The sequence below is a fragment of the Myotis yumanensis genome, unplaced genomic scaffold (genome assembly GCF_028538775.1).
Source record: "Myotis yumanensis isolate MYYU_CA2020_CCGP unplaced genomic scaffold, mMyoYum1.0.hap1 SCAF_19, whole genome shotgun sequence".
NCBI classification, from domain to species: Eukaryota; Metazoa; Chordata; class Mammalia; order Chiroptera; family Vespertilionidae; genus Myotis; species Myotis yumanensis.
The window spans coordinates 25,413,136-25,431,860 of NW_027223770.1; the positions used below are offsets into that span (position 1 = coordinate 25,413,136).

At 44.9% G+C, this 18,725-nt stretch overlaps 1 protein-coding gene across 5 annotated transcripts in view; it reads right to left on the bottom strand.

Moving 5' to 3' along the window:
* MORC2 (MORC family CW-type zinc finger 2) overlaps window positions 1-18,725 on the bottom strand; it is a 37,180-nt gene that overhangs the window by 10,674 nt on the left and 7,781 nt on the right. For all 5 annotated transcript variants that reach the window (XM_070399346.1, XM_070399349.1, XM_070399347.1 and 2 more), the window contains 11 exons: window positions 17,224-17,277; window positions 14,667-14,701; window positions 11,370-11,438; window positions 10,782-10,872; window positions 7,725-7,833; window positions 3,852-4,011; window positions 3,631-3,742; window positions 2,997-3,122; window positions 2,350-2,429; window positions 1,563-1,645; window positions 956-1,041 (listed from right to left, as the gene is read on the bottom strand). In XM_070399346.1, the coding sequence (XP_070255447.1) occupies window positions 956-1,041; window positions 1,563-1,645; window positions 2,350-2,429; window positions 2,997-3,122; window positions 3,631-3,742; window positions 3,852-4,011; window positions 7,725-7,833; window positions 10,782-10,872; window positions 11,370-11,438; window positions 14,667-14,701; window positions 17,224-17,277 (1,005 nt within the window). The remainder of the gene's footprint in view (window positions 1-955; window positions 1,042-1,562; window positions 1,646-2,349; window positions 2,430-2,996; window positions 3,123-3,630; window positions 3,743-3,851; window positions 4,012-7,724; window positions 7,834-10,781; window positions 10,873-11,369; window positions 11,439-14,666; window positions 14,702-17,223; window positions 17,278-18,725) is intronic.

Genomic DNA, 18,725 nt, shown 5'->3' on the forward strand with positions numbered 1-18,725 from the left:
ATAGGGACCGACACTGCGCAGTGACTCTAAGCATCCCTTACTAAAAGCATACGACTTTGGCCTTTGGTAACAAAACAGAGTTGTATTTAGGTGTGAATGGGATACTGTGAAGCTGCTGCTCCATGGTGAATAAACACAGGTTTTCTGCATACCTACTCCACTAATGTGACAGTAATAACTTTGAAAAGGCAAAAACTCACAATGAACAGGCATGTGACAGAAGAGACCATCATGTGATAAATGTCAACAGTATCACAGAAGCTGCAAAGCAAATGGAAGAGCAGTGGGCTCACTCAGGAAGAAACCTGAAACCTAGGCCTGTGTCAAGGAGCCAAGGAACAAGCCAGGAATGAACTCAAGGCCCAGAGCCCAGAGAGGATCCAGACACAGAGGTGGGACAGAGAGAGAATTTACTGAGCCAGGACAAATGCCCATTCAAAATGAAAAAGACCCAAAAGTCAATCTACAGCGTTATTCCGATAGCACCAGGTGGTAAAGTATAGGCACGTTTAAAACATTTTTTAATGTCCTATATAAGTTTTATACAATTAGCATTTTATATACTCTTTAAATGAAGGGGGGGGGAAGGAAAGGAAGAGAGGGAATAGGAAAGAGAAATAAAAAGAAGAGAGAGGGAGGGGAAGGGGGGAAAGAGAGGGGAGGAGAGAGACACAGACAGACAGGTGCCAGTGAGAAAGGTTTGGTGTTCAATTCAAGGTGCTGGCACTGCCCTGCCTTTTCCTAGCTCAAAAAGAACTGAACGAGGAAAAAACTGTTCTCCTACAGCGAACATCTGACCAGCATTAAGATTACAACATTGATGGTTTTCTCAAAGCAATCTTGGTGACAGAATAGCAACCTTGCGGGGTGGGGAGGGATTCCTCAAGCTCTTTGTCAACAATCAGTACAAAAGCTCCCTAATTTTAAAAGGTCGAAGGCCAGCCCTGGCACTCACCGCTGCTTGGCATCCTTGATCCGCTTCTTGACATCCGCTTCTCTGCGCATGGTGATGGCCGTGTTCTGCACCTGCCGCAACATCACCTGGGAACGAGCGCCAGCACCAGGTGAGGGGCGGAGCTCTGGCCACAGCAGGGAGCATGGTAACGCATCTAAAACTTCCCACTGCCCATCACATGGAGGCAACACCACCCCTGGAGACTTATTATTTTCTACAGACAATGGGGACAAACTCAAAAGCTGTGTTTCCCTTCGCCGGGCTTACTGACAACTGAAAGTCTACAGAGGTGTGTGTCAGCCTGGGAGATCAGAGAACTGCTCGGACCCGGATTGCTGTGTGACCTGGGACAAGTGCTGTTTTTCATTTCAATTTCTCTTTCCATAAACTGAGGATACTAAGTGTCCATACCTCATGCGGTTTGGGGATGTTGAAATGATTAGCCAAGATTTTACCATATGGTGTGTTCAATAGAGGTTATGCAAACATCATTCCATTTTTCAGCTTTAAGGCAAGGGGTTCTTGACTGTCTTAGGCTGAGCAAGGCCAGCTGTGGGATCCTACGGCCAGAAATGCTAGAGAACAGCTGCACTAGGCTGAGCCTCACCCTGGAGTCCCGTGTGAGGTCTCCACCCAAGCGTAGTTCTAATGCCCGTGCTTTGCTCTCCGCCTCCCGGGCCTTATCTTCAGCTGAAACACAGAAGAAACCATGATAAGGAATTCAAAGGCTTAAAACTCTCAGTCATCACTCTTGGATCCCACAGTGAAGTTCCCACTGGACAAGGATGGTGGTGGTGTGTGTGAGAGTGTGTGTGTGTGTGTGTGTGTGTGTGAGTGTGTGTGTGTGTGTGCACACTGCTGAGGAACAAGTGAGCTGGTGAGCAACTGCCCCACTTGGACTGCACGGTCAGTTCAAAAAGGAAAATCAACGACTCAAGGAAACTGGTACTATTCACATCTGAAACATGCTTTTCAAACATTCCAAGTGAATCAAAACAGGTCAAAAACTGCCCAAGGCAACCCAAGTTAAACCCTCAGCAGAAGCTAGAAGCTATGGGTCCTCAGCCAATCATTCTCCATGAAGAGCCAGGAAGCCCTGTTATCAGGACAGACCTTGAGATTTTTGCCCTGGAGTCATAAACACCAATTTCACAAATATTTGGGCCAGAGGGCACTGTGGGATTCTTCACTCTGGGCAAGCCCAGCAGTTGACATTGTTTTAGATGAAGAAGAGAGTGTCCGGAGAAAAACTGCTGAGAGGACTGGCCAGCACGGGGAGGGCTGCAGGAGGAGCTGCCTCAGTGGTGGATGGAGCTTTTTCCTAGATCTTGCTTTGGCGATAAGCCGTGTCCCAGGCGACTCCCACCTAACCCCTCCCGCACAGGGGACATTACCAATCCGTGCTACGTGCTCAGCTTTCTTCACTTCCTGCTCTGCCCGGGTCTTGAAGCGGCTTGATGTGTACTTGTACATCCTGAATGGGGAAAAGGCAGCCTAAGGGCCCGAAGAGTAGGGGGCAGGGTGGCAACCCTAGCAGCTCAGGAAGCGCCCTGACTTCCTGCTTCCTCCCAAGCTGCACTGTCCTGGCCCCTCATGGTGAGCCAGAGCCAAGCTTATTTCAGCAAAGAGACTCAATTCCGTACTCTACTTGCCGCTTGCCTCCGGATGCACTTTGATAAGCAAGCTCAGTGCTCCCCAGTTGTTATTAATCCCACGGCATAAACAAACCTCAGTAATAGGCCAGGGTTTTTGCTTTTCTCCTGTGTAGTGTCTACAGGCCCCTCGGCCCTGAAGCCAAGAGGCTCCAACAGCTCACTGTGCCAGGCAGGCACCCTCCACGTCACCGAGGGCACTCACACTCAATGAGCTTTGCCAGCCAATCTCCACAGCCCTTGGCCACCTGCCACCTCTATCCCTCCCTCAGGACCCACAGTAAACCGCAGGCAGGTAAAGGCCCCAACAGCCAACACTGTCCGAACCTGTCGCCTAGCATCTCTCCAAAACGTCCTGGGAGAGCGTGGCAGGGCGGGCAGGTCCCTACCTGGGCTTATACAGGCAGCACGAGAGCCTCTTGGTCTGCACCTTGTGCCCATGGATGAAGATCCTCATTCGGGGGTCGATATAGAGCACGGCAGCGTAGGCACGGAAGGAGCGCCGCTCCGGCTTCCTGGAGGTGACGGGAACAAAGCAGTGCGGTCACCCCCCCAACCAGCCCCCCAGGGTCCAGCAGGACCGCCTCTCAGCAGGCTCCCACCTCCCCACTCGCATCTCTACTTCTCCTGCCACCTTGAAAGTGTGCTCCCTCAGTGCTGGCACCACATCCTGGCCCCTCCCGTCCCCAGCACAGGCACCCAGACACCAGCCCCCGCCCTACCACTGCCCCACCACGGACCCGGCCACTCCTCTCCCCTCTCTAGGGCCTCCGTTTCTTCTGTCAAATCAAGGAGGTGCAGCAAGGAATCATCTTTTCCTTTGGCTTAGCTGAGGCCCTGCTGGCCTATTCATCCCTCTGCCTATGGCAAGGTGATGTGGAGTTCCCAGCTTCATGAACTCTAACACTGGGAAATCCAGCGAATGAACTCTTCCCTCTCTCCCTAAAGTCACTTCCTGAGCTTTCCCAACTGAGAAAATGGGTACCAGTTCCAGGACTTCCCTCCCTTCCCAGCCATACTCACGTGCCCTCTGGGGAAGTCTCTGCCATCTGGATATCTCTTGGATTTGAGACTATGTCTAGCTCTGGTTCTCCGTTATCCATGAGTTTGAGATTGAAGATGATCACCAGTGTTCCTGGGGAACAGAAATCCCTTCTGTCTGCCAGGTGCCCCCTGGACATTCCCACAACACCGTGGCTCTGGAGCTAAGGCTTCTAGGTGATGCGGGCTCAAAACCTACTTACCACTGTCCCCAGGAATCTTCATGAACTGAGTCATCACTTCCTCCTCGTTGTGGAAGGGCGAATACTTGTAGATGAGCTCTGTCTCTATGGAGAACTTTTCCAAGTTGTCTGTGAGAGGGTCCCGGGTCCGAGCATTCCAGGTGGGCAATGGGACTATCACCTATGAGTGAGCACAGGCAGACATTTCCCCTAACGTGTGCGTTCATTCATCTTATCCTTCCCCACACGTGAGGCCCAAGCTCCACAGCCTGGCACCAGAGGCTCTGTGGCTTCTGCCCCTTCCCAGGATCCAGCCTCACACCACTAGGTCCCCTGGGCATGCTGGGCTATGCCCTGGGGGCCTGTGCCAAGGCAGCTCCCTGCTCGAGATGTCTCTGGCCATTTTCCTAGTTTGGTAATAATTCTACTCTTTCCACTAAGGAAAGTATATTTGCAATTATGTAGTGAAACTGAAATTATACATAAACATAACTTACAACTCAGCAATTCCACTCCCAGGTACATATTCTAAGAGAAACTTTTGTACATATGTACCAGCCAACAACTAAGAACAGCAAAACAGCCACTACAAAGTGGATTAAACTGTAGCATATTTATACAATGGAATACTGTGGTGATGGAAATGAACAAAGGAACAGCTACCACCATCAACACAGATGAATCCCACAATGTTACATGAAAGAAGCAAAATAAAAAAACCTATGATGAGTGCATTTATATAAAACTCATAAATGCACAAAACTAAACTATTCAAGAACGCACATATGAGTGACAACATTATAAAGTAAAACAAGGAAACAGTCATCACAAAGTCACCTTAGGGCAGTTCCTTAGAGGTGCAACAAGCAACCTGATTGGTGGAAGTGCACTGGGGACTTCTGGCATCAGCTATGATGGTGGCTGCATGGGTGTTTGCTTTATTTATTCTCTAAACTGTACATACATTTTAACACACTCTTCTTTATGTATGGAATTTAATCTTATGTCTAAAGTATGTTTTAGAAATTTCTACCCTTGTCAATTATGCCTCAATAAAGCTGGGGGGAAATCCTACTCTTTCTTTAAAAACCCTCTCAAATGCCACTTCCCCAGAGGCCTCAGTGTGCTCTCCTCCCCCCACCCCCACCCCCAGTCAGCTTCTCAGGACAGTGGCTATCACATGGCCCACCGTGAGGAAAGAGCTCTGTACTTTAACAAGTGCCAGGGTGATAAACTGTTAGAGTTCTGGGACATTTTGCTGGTTTCTGAGAAGCTTCCTGCCTAGAGTATCCAACCCTAGGACTGGTTTGCACACATTCCGATGCAGCCAAAAATGTTTATTTTGAAATCTTGGCTGAGTTCGCACTGCAGTAACAATCCAAAACAGTGACCTTCTAGCACCAAGTAAGGAAAAAATTTCAACCTAGTTTTTTCACCAGGGAATTGAGCTCCATTTGTGTTCTGTGAGTTTGTACCTCACTCTGCACCTCCCATTCTTCACAGCAGTCCCAGGTGACAATGGCATTATTTCAACTGTGGGCATTCATTCATTCCCATTGGCACCCACCCCTGCCATCCAAACACTTCTCCTCTGTTCTGGTTCCCCCGACCACTCTGGCCACGCCTGTCTCCTGGCACGTTCTCCTCTCCCAGCCTTTAAATGGCCGCGTGCTTGAGATCCCAGGTCCTCTTCTCACTCCACGAGCTCCTTTAGTTGAGCTTATCTGCTGCCAAGAATCCGGGAGCCAGGCCTCCCCCCGACTCCAGACCCAGACTTAACCTTGAGTGTCCAGGACAAAATACTCTTCCCCTCCCAGCTGCACCCTCCGCCGTTCTTCCTCGGCTCCAGATAGCCTGCCAGGCCCAACTGCCACACCAGAACCAGAGTCAACCAGACCCCTCCTTCCCCTTTCCTCCCTCCATCAGTCAAACACCACATCTGTGGCCCCACGTGCTAGAGAGGAAGACTGCTCCTATTTCGCTCCTTCCCTGCTCTGAGTCCCTTCAGGTTACACACAGCCAGGTCTTTCACCTGGCCCACTCCAACACCCCGATCTTCCCAGGCCAATCACTACACGGTACACGGCAACCAAACTGATCTTTAAAAACCCCAAACCTAACACTGCCACATCTTCTTTAAACTGCCTTTTATGGTTGCTTTTAATCAAGTCCCACATACTCACCTCGGCCCTGAGGTCAAGCCTGCCCTGGCCTCCCTGCTCTGTGGAGGCCACCACTTCCCTTCAGGTGGCCCACGGCCAAGCCCCTTCCCCCAGCCCTCAGGGCCTTGAGCAGACGGTTCCTGAAGACCCCGGCCTGGGCTGAGCTCTCCTGCCTGCCTTTTCCCAGGAGCCTGCTCTTTCCAGCTGCAGGCTCCCCGCACATCAGGTATGCTGACACTCACCACAAAGGCAAGCTTAACTCGCTGGCTTATCAAGTAAAAATGGTAAAAAAAGATAGCCTTTTATTCCCAACATGAATGAATCTGTGATGATTTAGGCGCACATCTAAACAGGGCTAGTATAAATTTAATCTAATCATGGTTCACCAACAGAAATAAATTAGATTGAAACTGAATTCACCTACCTGTTGATGTGACAGCCATAGATTTCTCTCTACAGGTACTCTCAGCCCCTTCTTGCAAGCTCTGCCTCCATTTCTCACATATGAAAGGAGATCAGAGTCTAGTCTAAGGCTAGCAGACCAAGGCCTTCTCTAGTCCACGTCTCCCTCCACTCTCCCACCCCTGATCCCATGAGCAGCCAAAGGCCTCACCAGATCAGCTCTGCAGATCATCTGAAAACAGAATACTGTACATTCTGTAGGCCTTCCTTCCAGCATAGCAATAATCAGCTGAGGCTGAGTGCCAGCTGCCATTTAGCGAAGTACATACACTGATCTTTTCCATATGCTCACCAGCTTTAGTACCTACTGAGGCCCTATAGGTATCTGACTTGTAGCTTCTGACATAGATGGTTAGAGCAAACACATTTCCTCAAAAGAAAAATGTGCTACCCTAGCAGGTTTTCTCAGTGGTTAGAGCATCAGCCAGGAGACTGAAGGGTCTCAGTCGCAGGCTCAATCCCCTACCCCAGTCAGGCACGTGCAGGAGGCAGCTAATTGATGTGTCTCTCTCACATTGATGTTTTTCTCTCTCTGTCTCTCTCCCTCCCTTACACTCTAACAATTAATGGGGGAGAGGGGGGGAGTCCTCGGGTGAGAATTAACAAAAGAAGAAGAAAAAATGTGCTCACAGCACATTCCACAAAATCACCATAATATGGGAAAGGCAGTACTGTTCCTATTATTATTGCAGCTGTGGTTTCCACCCACAGTCCTGGAAGCCTCAAATCCTCCCCTCGATAAGACAACTTTCCATACTGACACCCACCAGATTGAATTCAAGCTGCAGATCTAGGGGAGCTGCATATCCAAATCTTGGTTCCGGCCACTCGATGGCCTGAAGCATTCAGGTTTTACTTCCTCTCACGTTAAAATATCTGCCTTCACCCCTCCACCAATTCATTCAACCAGCTAACCCAATTAACAGGGGCATGGCTGCAATCCTGCAACCCCAATGAGCCCGGCATTGCAAATGACCTATGACAGTGATGGCGAACCTATGACACGCGTTCAGAGGTGACACGCGAACTCATTTTTTTGGTTGGTTTTTCTTTGTTAAATGGCATTTAAATATATAAAATAAATATCAAAAATATAAGTCTTTGTTTTACTATGCTTGCAAAGATCAAAAAATTTCTATATGTGACACGGCACCAGAGTTAAGTTAGGGTTTTTCAAAATGCTGACACGCCGAGCTCAAAAGGTTCGCCATCACTGACCTATGAGAACAGCCGGGGCAGGCCCAGGAAATGTGGAGTGGAGGGGACCTACTTCGTCAATGCCTTCCTCCTCATGAAAGGTGCGAGACAGGAAGAGGCAGGTCATGGTGTCGTCCTTCTTGGTGAAGAGGATAAAATCCTTCCCGATGCGCATGGAGCCTCTGAAAGGGAAGCAGAACTGGGTCATTCTCCCAGGGACTCGAAGCTCATCTGAGAAAGGAGCAAGTCTACCCGTCGTGACTGAACTGCCTTGGAGCGCTCTCCTACAGGCCTCCTGCGGTCTAAGGACCCTGAGCCAAGTTCCACAGGCCTCATCCCCACTCCTGCCACCTGACACTCCTCCCTCTGCTCTTCCGTTATAACCTTCTCGACCACACTTACCGGCTCTCTCACCACCCTTCTAGGGCACATTCACTGCTGATCATCAGTTCTAGTTAGTCTCACCCCCAGGCGTTGTCACAATGTAACCGTGCTGCCCATGTGCCAGGTTCATCCCAGCCACACAAGGGCTGCTATCCTCTCCAGATTTCAGTCCAGTAACGGATACCTTTAACACATCAGCGTCCATGCTAACCACAACCAATTCCCATCCTGTCCTTCCTTCATTGACACAAACTCCCCTAGCATCTACTCATCAAATGGCAGCACCATCAAGGGAACAGCCCACTACCTACGCTCACAAGTCCTCAAAAAATAAAAATAAAAAACAAAACAAACAAAACCCAGTACGATCCCAAGGTTAACCATGTAAAATATAATTCTTCATCACAGAGGGGGCCTATAATTGACTCAGGTCCTGTAAGTACAGCCATCTTCTGTCTCAGAACTGTTTGACCCCCTCCAGCTCATTATGACACAGGCAGGTCCCTGCTTCTGGATGCAACTAGTTCCTCGGCAATGTGCCTCCAGGAATCGACTGCTTCCTTCCTGTCTGGCCATGTGAAACCACCTGAGGAACAGGCCAGGACAGGCCTTCCCAGGCGGTATGGAACAGTTGTCCGGCAGAAGCGTGAACACCCATGGGAGGACTCCCCACTCAACAATGGGGCTATTTAGTTCCTTTCTTCTGAGCAGCTTCTAGGACTTGATGACTATTATCTCATTAGTCCTCGTCATGCCCGAGGGAGGTGATGGCAATAAGGAGCCTTATTACTCTCATTTATGTATAAATACAAACCAGACTGGTATGCCAAACACACAAATGAATGCCATGTCCCATTATCCTAAATGCTCCGGACAACTCCCAGGACACTATCCAGAGACACCCTGGGGGCTGCCAGTTCTGTTTCTCCTCTTCCTGTTCCCGAAGTTCTGGCAATGCTCCTTCCCCGGCAATTTCACAGTCCTCCTTCCCTAAAGCTTCTGGGTGGCAAAATGAGGCACAGTACCTTGCCTTCTGCCAGAACTTACTCTTGCCCTAAATTGGCAAAAACTCCCAATTTGTGTCTCGTTCTTCCGCAGTCTTTGAACCTGATAGCAACAATCCCCAAATGCCACTTCTCTCGGCCCCCTGCTTCTCAGCCTTATTCTCACCACAAATCACTTCCTCCGAAAACCTTCTCAACTTCTGAATTGGTATCAAAATGAATTCACTCTGAACACTAGATGGCTCCATCTCAATGGGTCCTTTACAATTGTTCTACTAAAAATATGCTAACGACATCACCCTCAACTTCTGTACACTCTCCTTCCCGGTCTTCTAAGCGCTTTTAGAGTCCTATTTCATTTGCTCCTAAAACTTGCTCCATAAGAGAGAGAATGTCAGAGATTAGAATCCTATATCCTAGATTAGGAAATAGATATTCAGAGAGATGAAATGTTTATCTGAGGCCAGGGAACTGATAAAACAGGTAGGAGAAACCTGGCCTACAATCCAGGGGGCAAGTCAGGGTTTCATTACCATCACACTGGTATGTATGATATAATCCCAATTCAGAAAGGAGGAAGCTGAGGCTCAAATAACTAATTAAGTGAGGTAAGATTTGGATTTTATTTTATTTTTGTCTGACTTAAGTGAAAGACACAATTTGCAGTCAGAAATTCTGGTTTATATCTTTGCTCTACACTTGGGCACCTTTATATTTTTGGGCAAATCATTTCCCCCCTATAAACCTCAATTTCCGCATCTGAAAATGAGCATAACAGAACCGACACCTCACAGGACCACAGGGAGGATTGAACAAGATCAGTTAAGCTTTTAGCACAGTGCCTGGCACATGGTAAGTGTCTGTGGATACCATTTGGTTCCTGTCCTAAGAGACAAATCACAAAGTCCAGGTACCATGTCTTTGGAAGCACTTTCGTTCTTGCCCACACACCCAAAGCACACTGCATGTGAGGGACAACTAATGCTGTTGACTGGCCAAACCACCACTCTCTCTCAAAGAAAACACGTCGCCACAGCAGGACTGAAAACATGACACAGAATTCCATTTGTACAAACTCCAATTCCACCGCGTCTTATTCGATCCAAGGACACGTACAGCTGGGAGTGAGCATTTCAGAAATAGAAACCTTTCTCTTGGGGCTTCACTCAAAGCCAGAACACATTCCAAACACCAAACAAGTGGGAACCAAGGTCTGAGAAAGGAGTCCCATGGGATCTGAAGACATTAGGTGGGTCCCTGCCACAGGACCTAGCCGGGCATGCAAGTGGAGACCATGTCCCTTAGGATGGAGATTTGGGTCTCTCTGACTCACCCTGGATCCCCAATGCCTAGCACAAAGCATGACATATGGCAGGTGCTCAGGGAACACTGCTGCGCCATGAAGCACCTTCCTCCCTGTCTCAGATATATCCCAATCCCACAAAACTATCACGCTACACCTCAACTACAGGGTAAGACATTTTCAAGAAGAGAGGTGCAGTACAGGGCACAGTGCCAAGAGAAACCTACAGCTTCTCCCGCAACTGGTTTTGGGCATCCATACTTTTGTTCTGTAAAGTACACAAGGCTGAACAACAGTAAGTCCCCAATCCACTCCTTTCTGACTTTCCTTCTCTTACAGAGTTACAGTGATGGAGACAAGAAAGCGCTCATGAGACAGAAGCAGGAGAGCACTGCTTGATTTTGTTTTGAGTCCTGTGACAGGCTTCCAGGATACTTACGATTTTAACCCATTCCCATACTGCCCAATCTGGGTGGACTCAGGCGTTCGTTTGGCTGACTTCCCAAACTGGATCACACTGGCAGCATCGTCTGAAATGGCAAGCGTAAGTGAAAAGTCTGCATTTCTTTTCCAGGCTCCTCAAAAATCAAAGGTTTGAGCCTTGCTAACCCCAAGTAGGGCTGTGTATCTACTGAAAACCTCTGACCAAAGAAATTCACAACCATGAGGCAATTGGACACAACACCTAACTGGCCTGTCAGTTTCAGTTTAGCCATCACTATGACCTTGTTTTGTTACCCAAACATGGTAATAAGGTGTGTGTGTGTGTGTGTCCTGTAGTTTCAGCTCTGGGATGTTGTGCAAGCTGATAAATATAATGTCAAGAGACAGGTAATCTGACTGACCTCAGGCTGCCATTCTGATGCTATCTCCCATGCTAGGACAAGACCCAGCAAATCCACATGTGAAATTATGCCTGGTATGTTGCAACACACTCCTCTCTCTCCTGCTGGATCTTTGAGTCACAAAAATGAGGCCACAAAAAAACAAGTTAACACAGCCGGTATTTATAAAAATGGTTACTTACTTGGATCCATTCCTGCTCCATCATCCAAAAAGCAAAGCATAAATCCCCCTCGAAGATCCTCTCGCCTTTCTGTAAAAGAAGAGGCCGTCATTACTGGGTGATTACCCTCCAGAGAGCGGCAGCATGGGTAGGGTAAGAAGGGGGATCAGTGTGAAGGTTAGTTCAAAAAGGTCAGGTCAAACCTAGCTTCTCCTTGTAACAGACCTAGCTAGTATAAGTTAGGGCCCTTGGGAGTGGAAATCCCAAAGCTTCTCCAATTCCTTCTAGTTCATGACAAAGCTTGAGAGACTCGATATGGAGGACACAGAATACCTGGCCCAGTATCCAACCAAACCCAGGACCACTGACTACACATGTATTTCACACATACCTCAATCATCCCTCTGCTTGTCTCCATCTGGGTTATTTCCACGCTACCTTCTGCTGTGAACCTCAAGACACTGAAGCACTCCCACTACTGCATGCTAAACCTTATCAACACTGCTCAAACCCAACATGGCACATCCTTTGTGGGTTAAGTTCAAAGTGATCAAGCCAGTCATGCTGTGGGTATAGTGGTGGCAGCTGCTATCTAGAAGATGAATTCCTACGTCTCTATGCGACTATCCCCAGGCTAACTCCAGTTTCTGGGCTATCTGTATTCACCATCGCATCCTCTGTTTGCTGTGGGTCCTTGAAATGACTCCTCAACCCAAGAGCGAAATAGTACAGGTGCTGCGAAAGTGCCTGGTTCCCAGCTGGATAGGCCTGACTGCAAGGAGGAAGAGTCCTTTGAGGGTAAGTGACAGCAGCCATGGGAGAGCCTCTCGGCTAACAGGAAGGGAATGCAACAGGCTATGGCTGCCATTCCAGCGAGGGGAAGACGCTCTTCTTTCGGGAGCTGTCTTCTGCAGTGGCACGTGGTTACTCCGAGTCTGGGTCATGTGATACTAGTCAACACTGGAGAAGGAATCCCCAAATAGGGAAAGGGCCCATCCTAGAGTTTCCAAGAGTTTGCCTTCTGACCCAGTGAGGACGAGGTGGGCAAAGGAGGACCAGCTCAAGCACTGGAATCAGGAGAGAACTTCTACTAAAAGGAAGGTCTATGTAAGGCACCACAGGAACAAGCCCAGCACTGCTCTAAGCTTAGTTCCTAAGTGAATACGTCTTTTTCTCCCCTAAGCTGCAGTTCACCAACTTCATAAAATTATCTAAGCGGAGGAATCTGTTTAAAATGCGTGTCCTCCCCTCAGGCTAAAGATTCAAGTGAGTCATGACCGCCTTCCATTAAATGGACTAGTTAGTGCAATTTAAAATGCTATTTCAGAAGTACTATAAACCACAGATTTTCAAGTATCACTGAGTGTTCAGGAAGCTAAACTTTGCTGAAACATTAATAACAAGTGCTTCTTGAAAGTTCAAGAGCAAGGACGTCCCTGGAAGTACTAATGGTAGATAAGAAAATTTCTCCTCGTGGCAGAGCCTCTCATCAAGGTCTCTAGAGAATCCAAATGAGACCTAGCAAGCAGGAGCAAATGCAAGTAACGTGCAAAAAGGCTTCCAAGTTTATTCTAGAAGGAGCAAAGTGTCATGAAGACGCGAACAGGCCAGGTACAGACCATGGTAACAACGTGCTGAAAGTGGCCATGGGCCACTGCTGTGCACTTCAGCCATGAGCTGTACATGAAGATTGCTTTGGGACCTAGAACCTGGCTGGAGCCAAGTGCATTCCAAAAGTCCCCAAAGATCACTGGTGGCATTTCTTGAATGCTACCTAGGAAGTTACTTTTAGGCCCTTGTGTTTCTTATAACAGGACTTGCAGGCTGTTTTAACACACAATCAACCCTTAACAGTGGGTCTGAGATCCCTTTCTGGCTCAAGGACTTCATTTCAAAGATTTTCCATTTGATTTATGAGGGTAAGAAACCACATGTGGAGGATCCTCCTGGCCACACAGTGACCGACACTGTGTAAGCAGCTAAGAGTGTCCAGAACCATGGTCATGTGCAACACTACTTCAGGGCCAAGAGAGACGAGCCAACACAGCAGTAACCTCTTCAACCCTGTAAGCAGACAGTGTGGCATCTTTACCTAGCTACAATGCTTATCCCAATCGTTGGTTTATTCGATGAATATTTACTGAGCACTTCCTTTGTGCCTGACTCTGTGATGAAGATAATTGCAGTGAACAATGCAGATGTGATCACTGCCTCCAAGAAGCTTATAGTCCAATGGACTCTACTCCCTGTAGCAGATCAGGTAAGCAGGAGACTAAGAAAAGTATCAGCTAGAGCAAAATGTAGTGTGCATACAAATCACCTGAAGAACTTGTGAAAATACAGATTCTGGGCTCCACCCTAGAGTGTCTAATTGTGTGGGTCTGAAGTGGTACCTGAGAATCTGCATTTCTAGCATGCTCCCAGGTGATCCATCGGTGATCCATTCTGAGAAGCTAGTCAATTTTATCTAAAATATTACCTCAAACTTTTCAGAAGACTTCAGAAAAACAGATCATGCTATCCAAATTTGGATTTAAAAGCTGTCTTCCTCTATTCTGCTTTCAGATTGTTAGCATTCAAATGATCCAAAAGAAGTGCTAGCACAAACATTAAACAGGCAGAAAGCAAACTATTTAAAAAAAATAAAAAAAAAAAGGGGCCAATGATAATGCCTAAAAATTCTTCCACTGTTGCACTCCCTCTAGGAAAAAAAAGGGGGGGGGAGGGGACTCTTACTGCCAAACAACAGAGCCAATTAAATACGCAAAGCAGTACATGCTTCAGTATCTTTAAATTCCAAGCAAAACAGCCTTCCTTCCTACCTGACACCTTTGCTTGAAAACATCTCCTCTGCAAACCTCAGTGCCAACCCAGTTACCCAGCTGTTTTATGCAACTGACATAAAAGCTGGGACTGGTCTTCGCCACGGTGGAAGGAGAAACTGGCCTCCAACCAGATCTCTCTCTGGCTGCAGATGCTATAAACCTGGTCACCTGCTAACTCCAACCAATAAAACCACTAGTGGTTGTTATTACACTCCCCCCACTACCCTGTTCCATCGGCCCTATAAACCTCCTGGTGGCTTTTTGAATAGATCTAGATCTGGTCACCCTGTGTTAGTTTCTTGGTGTAAACTAATTCTTGGTTTCTATTACATGCCTAACCAGGGTGCCCTGTTCCTACCTAAGACCTAGAGTAATTGTGCCATATCCTCGGGCTCCAGAAATCAGTTATTTCACACCCATTTCTTCTTAGGCATAGCAATAAGTGATTTAAAAGGAACTGGGCATTAGAAGAAAAGACTGATGTGTGTCTTACCTGCATAAATATCCATTCTGGTGGCATCAGCATCTCTGCAAAATTAAAAGGAAAAAAAAAATCAAGATCCAAGTGAGAATCTGAAATGCCACCTATGCATAGTATTATGAAATGGGTACTATTTTGAATCTATTTTCAGGAATTCATACAGTCATTCTACATACATTAAAGCTATACTTTTTATACCTGATAACACTATTTTCCTTTTCTGACTGTAAAACACCTAGAGCAGCTCCAAATTATTTTAAATAATCACATGACAGACAGAGCCTGGATATATATTTTTAAATACAAATTTCATAGTGAAAACATCTAGAAGTAAAAACATTCCCCTTTAGATACTAAGAACTGACACAAATCTGTGTTTCTCTCAATCAATTACAATCATAAAAAATGTTCCAGCCCTAGCCGGTTTGGCTCAGTCCACAGGGTGTCAGCCCGAACACTGAAGGGTCACAGGTTCGATTCCTGTCAAGGGCATGTACCTCAGTTTCGGTCTTGATCCCCAGCCCCAGCATGCAGGAGGCAACCAATTGATGTGTGCCTCTCTCACATCGATGTTTCTCTCTCTGTGTGTTTCTCCCTCTCCCTCCCAACTCTCTCTAAAAATCAACGGGGGAGGGAGGTTGGCTGAGGGGAGGTCAATAGGGGGAAAAGGAGACATATGTAATACTATATGCAATACTTTAAACAATAAAATAAAACTTAAAAAAAAATCAATGGGAAAATGTCCTCAGGTGACGATTAACAACAACGTTCCAGCCCTGTCTGGTGTGGCTGTTGGTTGAGCATGCTCCTGTGCACCAAAAAGGTCACCAGTTCAATTCCTGGTCATGGCACATGCCCAGGTTTCGGGTTCGATCCCAAGTTGAGGTGCATGTGGGAGGCAACCAATCGATGTTTCTCTCTCACATCAATGTTTCTCTCTCTTTCCTTCTCCCTCCCTCTCTAAAATCTCTAAAAACTAAAAATAAAAATGTGCCAATAACTTGTGCATTTCCCCTTCTCACCAAGACATTGAGAAAAAAAGAAAATAAGCTGCTGTAAGGCCTATGAAAAAAATCAAGTCCTATGGTATACATACTACAGGCAGCAGACTGATTCACAAGCCCATAACCTTATCCTCCCTAACCAGTAAAGGAAGTTGAGGTACCCACTATATTCTATCCATCAGCTGATATGCAAGTTCAGTCATCAATGAAGGCTTCCATAAAGGTTTGGAAGTAATCTAGCCCAATTTGGCAACTGCAAGCACGGAAATCATGCAGTCTCATTGATTTTAAATGCAAAAATTCAACTCAAAACCATGTAACTCCACATGTACTTATTCCCAAATACATAAAAACATTTTCAAATGTGAGAGAAATTGGCAAAATGTATAAGCAAGAACACATACTCCCAAGAATCTCCAGTTCATCATCATATATAAAAAAAGTCAGCCACAACACACCATGGTCTCACTAAGCTAACAAGTGGTAAATTCAAGCATAGTTCCATTAAGCTACAATATTTTTAAACTGATAACAGATATTACACTTTTTCTTAGCCAAAGGCCAAGAAGCGATTACAATATTTTTAAAAAGAACAAAAATTATGAGTCAACCAGGATTGAAACAAAATAGAGGAGTTTGGTGTGTGTGTGTTGTTGTTGTTGTTTTTTTGTAAAATAACTTGTTAGCTGGCACACTTCTATGAATAGTCTGGTGGAAAATAATGAAAGAAATAATAGTATAGGTTTATAGTATAGACATAGGCAGACACAGAAGATTATCAGCAAGCTCATTAACTGGGCATCTGTTTAAAAGTACTAGTACTTCTACTATTAACTCTTATCCTCTTCTTCCTTTGTTAGTCATCAACGCCTAGTCAATAAACAATGTCTGAATTTTATGTTTGCATTCAGAAACAAGACTGAAACAATATATTCATAATAGAAAACAGAATGCTGTTTTGCATTTTTATTTGCTTATCTTTGAACCAACTTAAAACTTTTCAGTCTTATACAGTAACACTGATAGGCTTTCAGCACTCAGAAGTCCATATAACACAGTGCTAAAGAATAATTTCTTCCAAGCACAGCTGCTCACAATGGAAAGATGCTTTGATCAACTGGAGTCATCTGACAATAAAATAAACACTTTGGGAAGACACAAAACTCTGGAATAATTTTAAAGACATTAGATAGTGTACTCTCCTGATAGCACCAATTAAATCAAAGCTTGTCTGTCTCATTAATTTGATTCCTAAATTTCGATCTTAATTCCCTGTGTTTCACTACAATTATCTTGCTCTAACACACATGGGAAGGTAGCTTTGGAGGTTAGAAGTTCATTATTTTTATGCTAGAACACCGAGGAATGAATGGATTAAAGTTAATCAAATAAAGTGGAGTTATCAACTAATGTGCAATTAAAAATACTCTTTTGGGTAGCAAGCCTCTTAGGAGTGAGTCATGGCTGCTACAGAATTGCCTTCCTCCCATGTCTTCAGAGAGCAAAGGTCACAATGGCCCAAATGTTTTCAAGCACATACTACATGCCTGCAGAAGACTACGTACCTTGCATTATCAACCAGTTCAGCAAGAGCACCGAACAAGAATTCATGAGTAGTTCTAAAATGATAAACAGAATCAGCAAAAGAATTATGGGAAAAAATCAAGGTTATAAAATACTAAGTTTGTAGGAAACAATCTAAAATCACGATAAGCATTGTCAATTTATACTCCTGAAATTTAAACTTCATCATTATCTCCCTAATCTCCTTCAAGTATTAATCAAGTCCTGATATCTACACAGAAATGTTTATTCTTACTATGTTGAGAAACCCACCCCAAAGCATTAAAATATTCCTATGTATACAATGTATACTAAAAGCAGTGTTTTTACTACTCATATTCCGTCTAGAAAAATACATGTAATTTATTTTTCATTGCTTTAACCAGCTGTTTCTGCCTATCTCTAAGCATGCTCAATGGACATCTTGTTAGCATTTTGCTTTACTAATACTTGTGTATGATTTACTAGTTAAAGAAGAAAATCCATTCAATGTTGTGCAATTTATGAGCACAAATATTCCATTTGAAAGTGGAGGAGAAAGAAGAGAAAAATCCACTTCCTTTCTCTTACTCTGGCTAAAAAAAACAGAACTTTCTACACATTAAAGGAATGCAAGACCCTCTAAGGACAATTCCTTCTAGGACAAAAGCATGGTATGGTCTCTTAGGGCCCTTGTTAAAGTTAACCCCTTCAGAGGAGAGAAGTTTACAGTCTACTCCTTGGAGGCTGCTCAAAGTTTGGGCTGGTAAGTATACAATTACCATGTTATTCGAAACTGAATAGAGATTTTATTTATGGGGGAAAAAAGATAAGATTTATCCTTAAACTTATTCCTCCAAATACACTCTCTATAATTTCCCATAATAGTATTCATTAGATATTAGATATAAAAGTAGGACATGTCCACTCAGAACCACCTAGAAACTTTGACTTCTTTTTTCAAAAATAACCAAATTATCCCAGCTAATTTTTTTTTGTATACAAAGTTTCAGCCAGTAGATATACTAAAATTTTCAAATATTTCAGAATGAAATAAACCATTATTAAATAACCAGCATCTAAGATCTCTGATCACTAACTATATTGTTTAAACAAATTTTAAAATGTTTATAAAATAAATACCCAAAACTGAACTGCTAAAAACACTGATTTTTTTCATCCTCAGGTAAATATTCAAATTTTTACAAATGCAAATTTTGAATTAAAACTACCAGTTCTGAGAATTTTAGGAAGAACTTTCCCCCATGAGATCAGTGAATATATGCTGCTAATCCAAAAGTGACAGCAGTAAATAAATTTTAACAAAAAGTAGAAAATTTATCTCCAATTCAAGTAGAAAGTAGGGCTAAAATTGTTCTAAAACCCAATTCTTAATTATTTTACATTAAAAAAACATTTTCTAAGAGAAAAACATGTATAAAACATCCATACCTTTAATTATTAAAAATTCTTAGGTCTTTAAAATCATATTAAATTCTTCAAATTATCTCTTTTTTTTAATGTT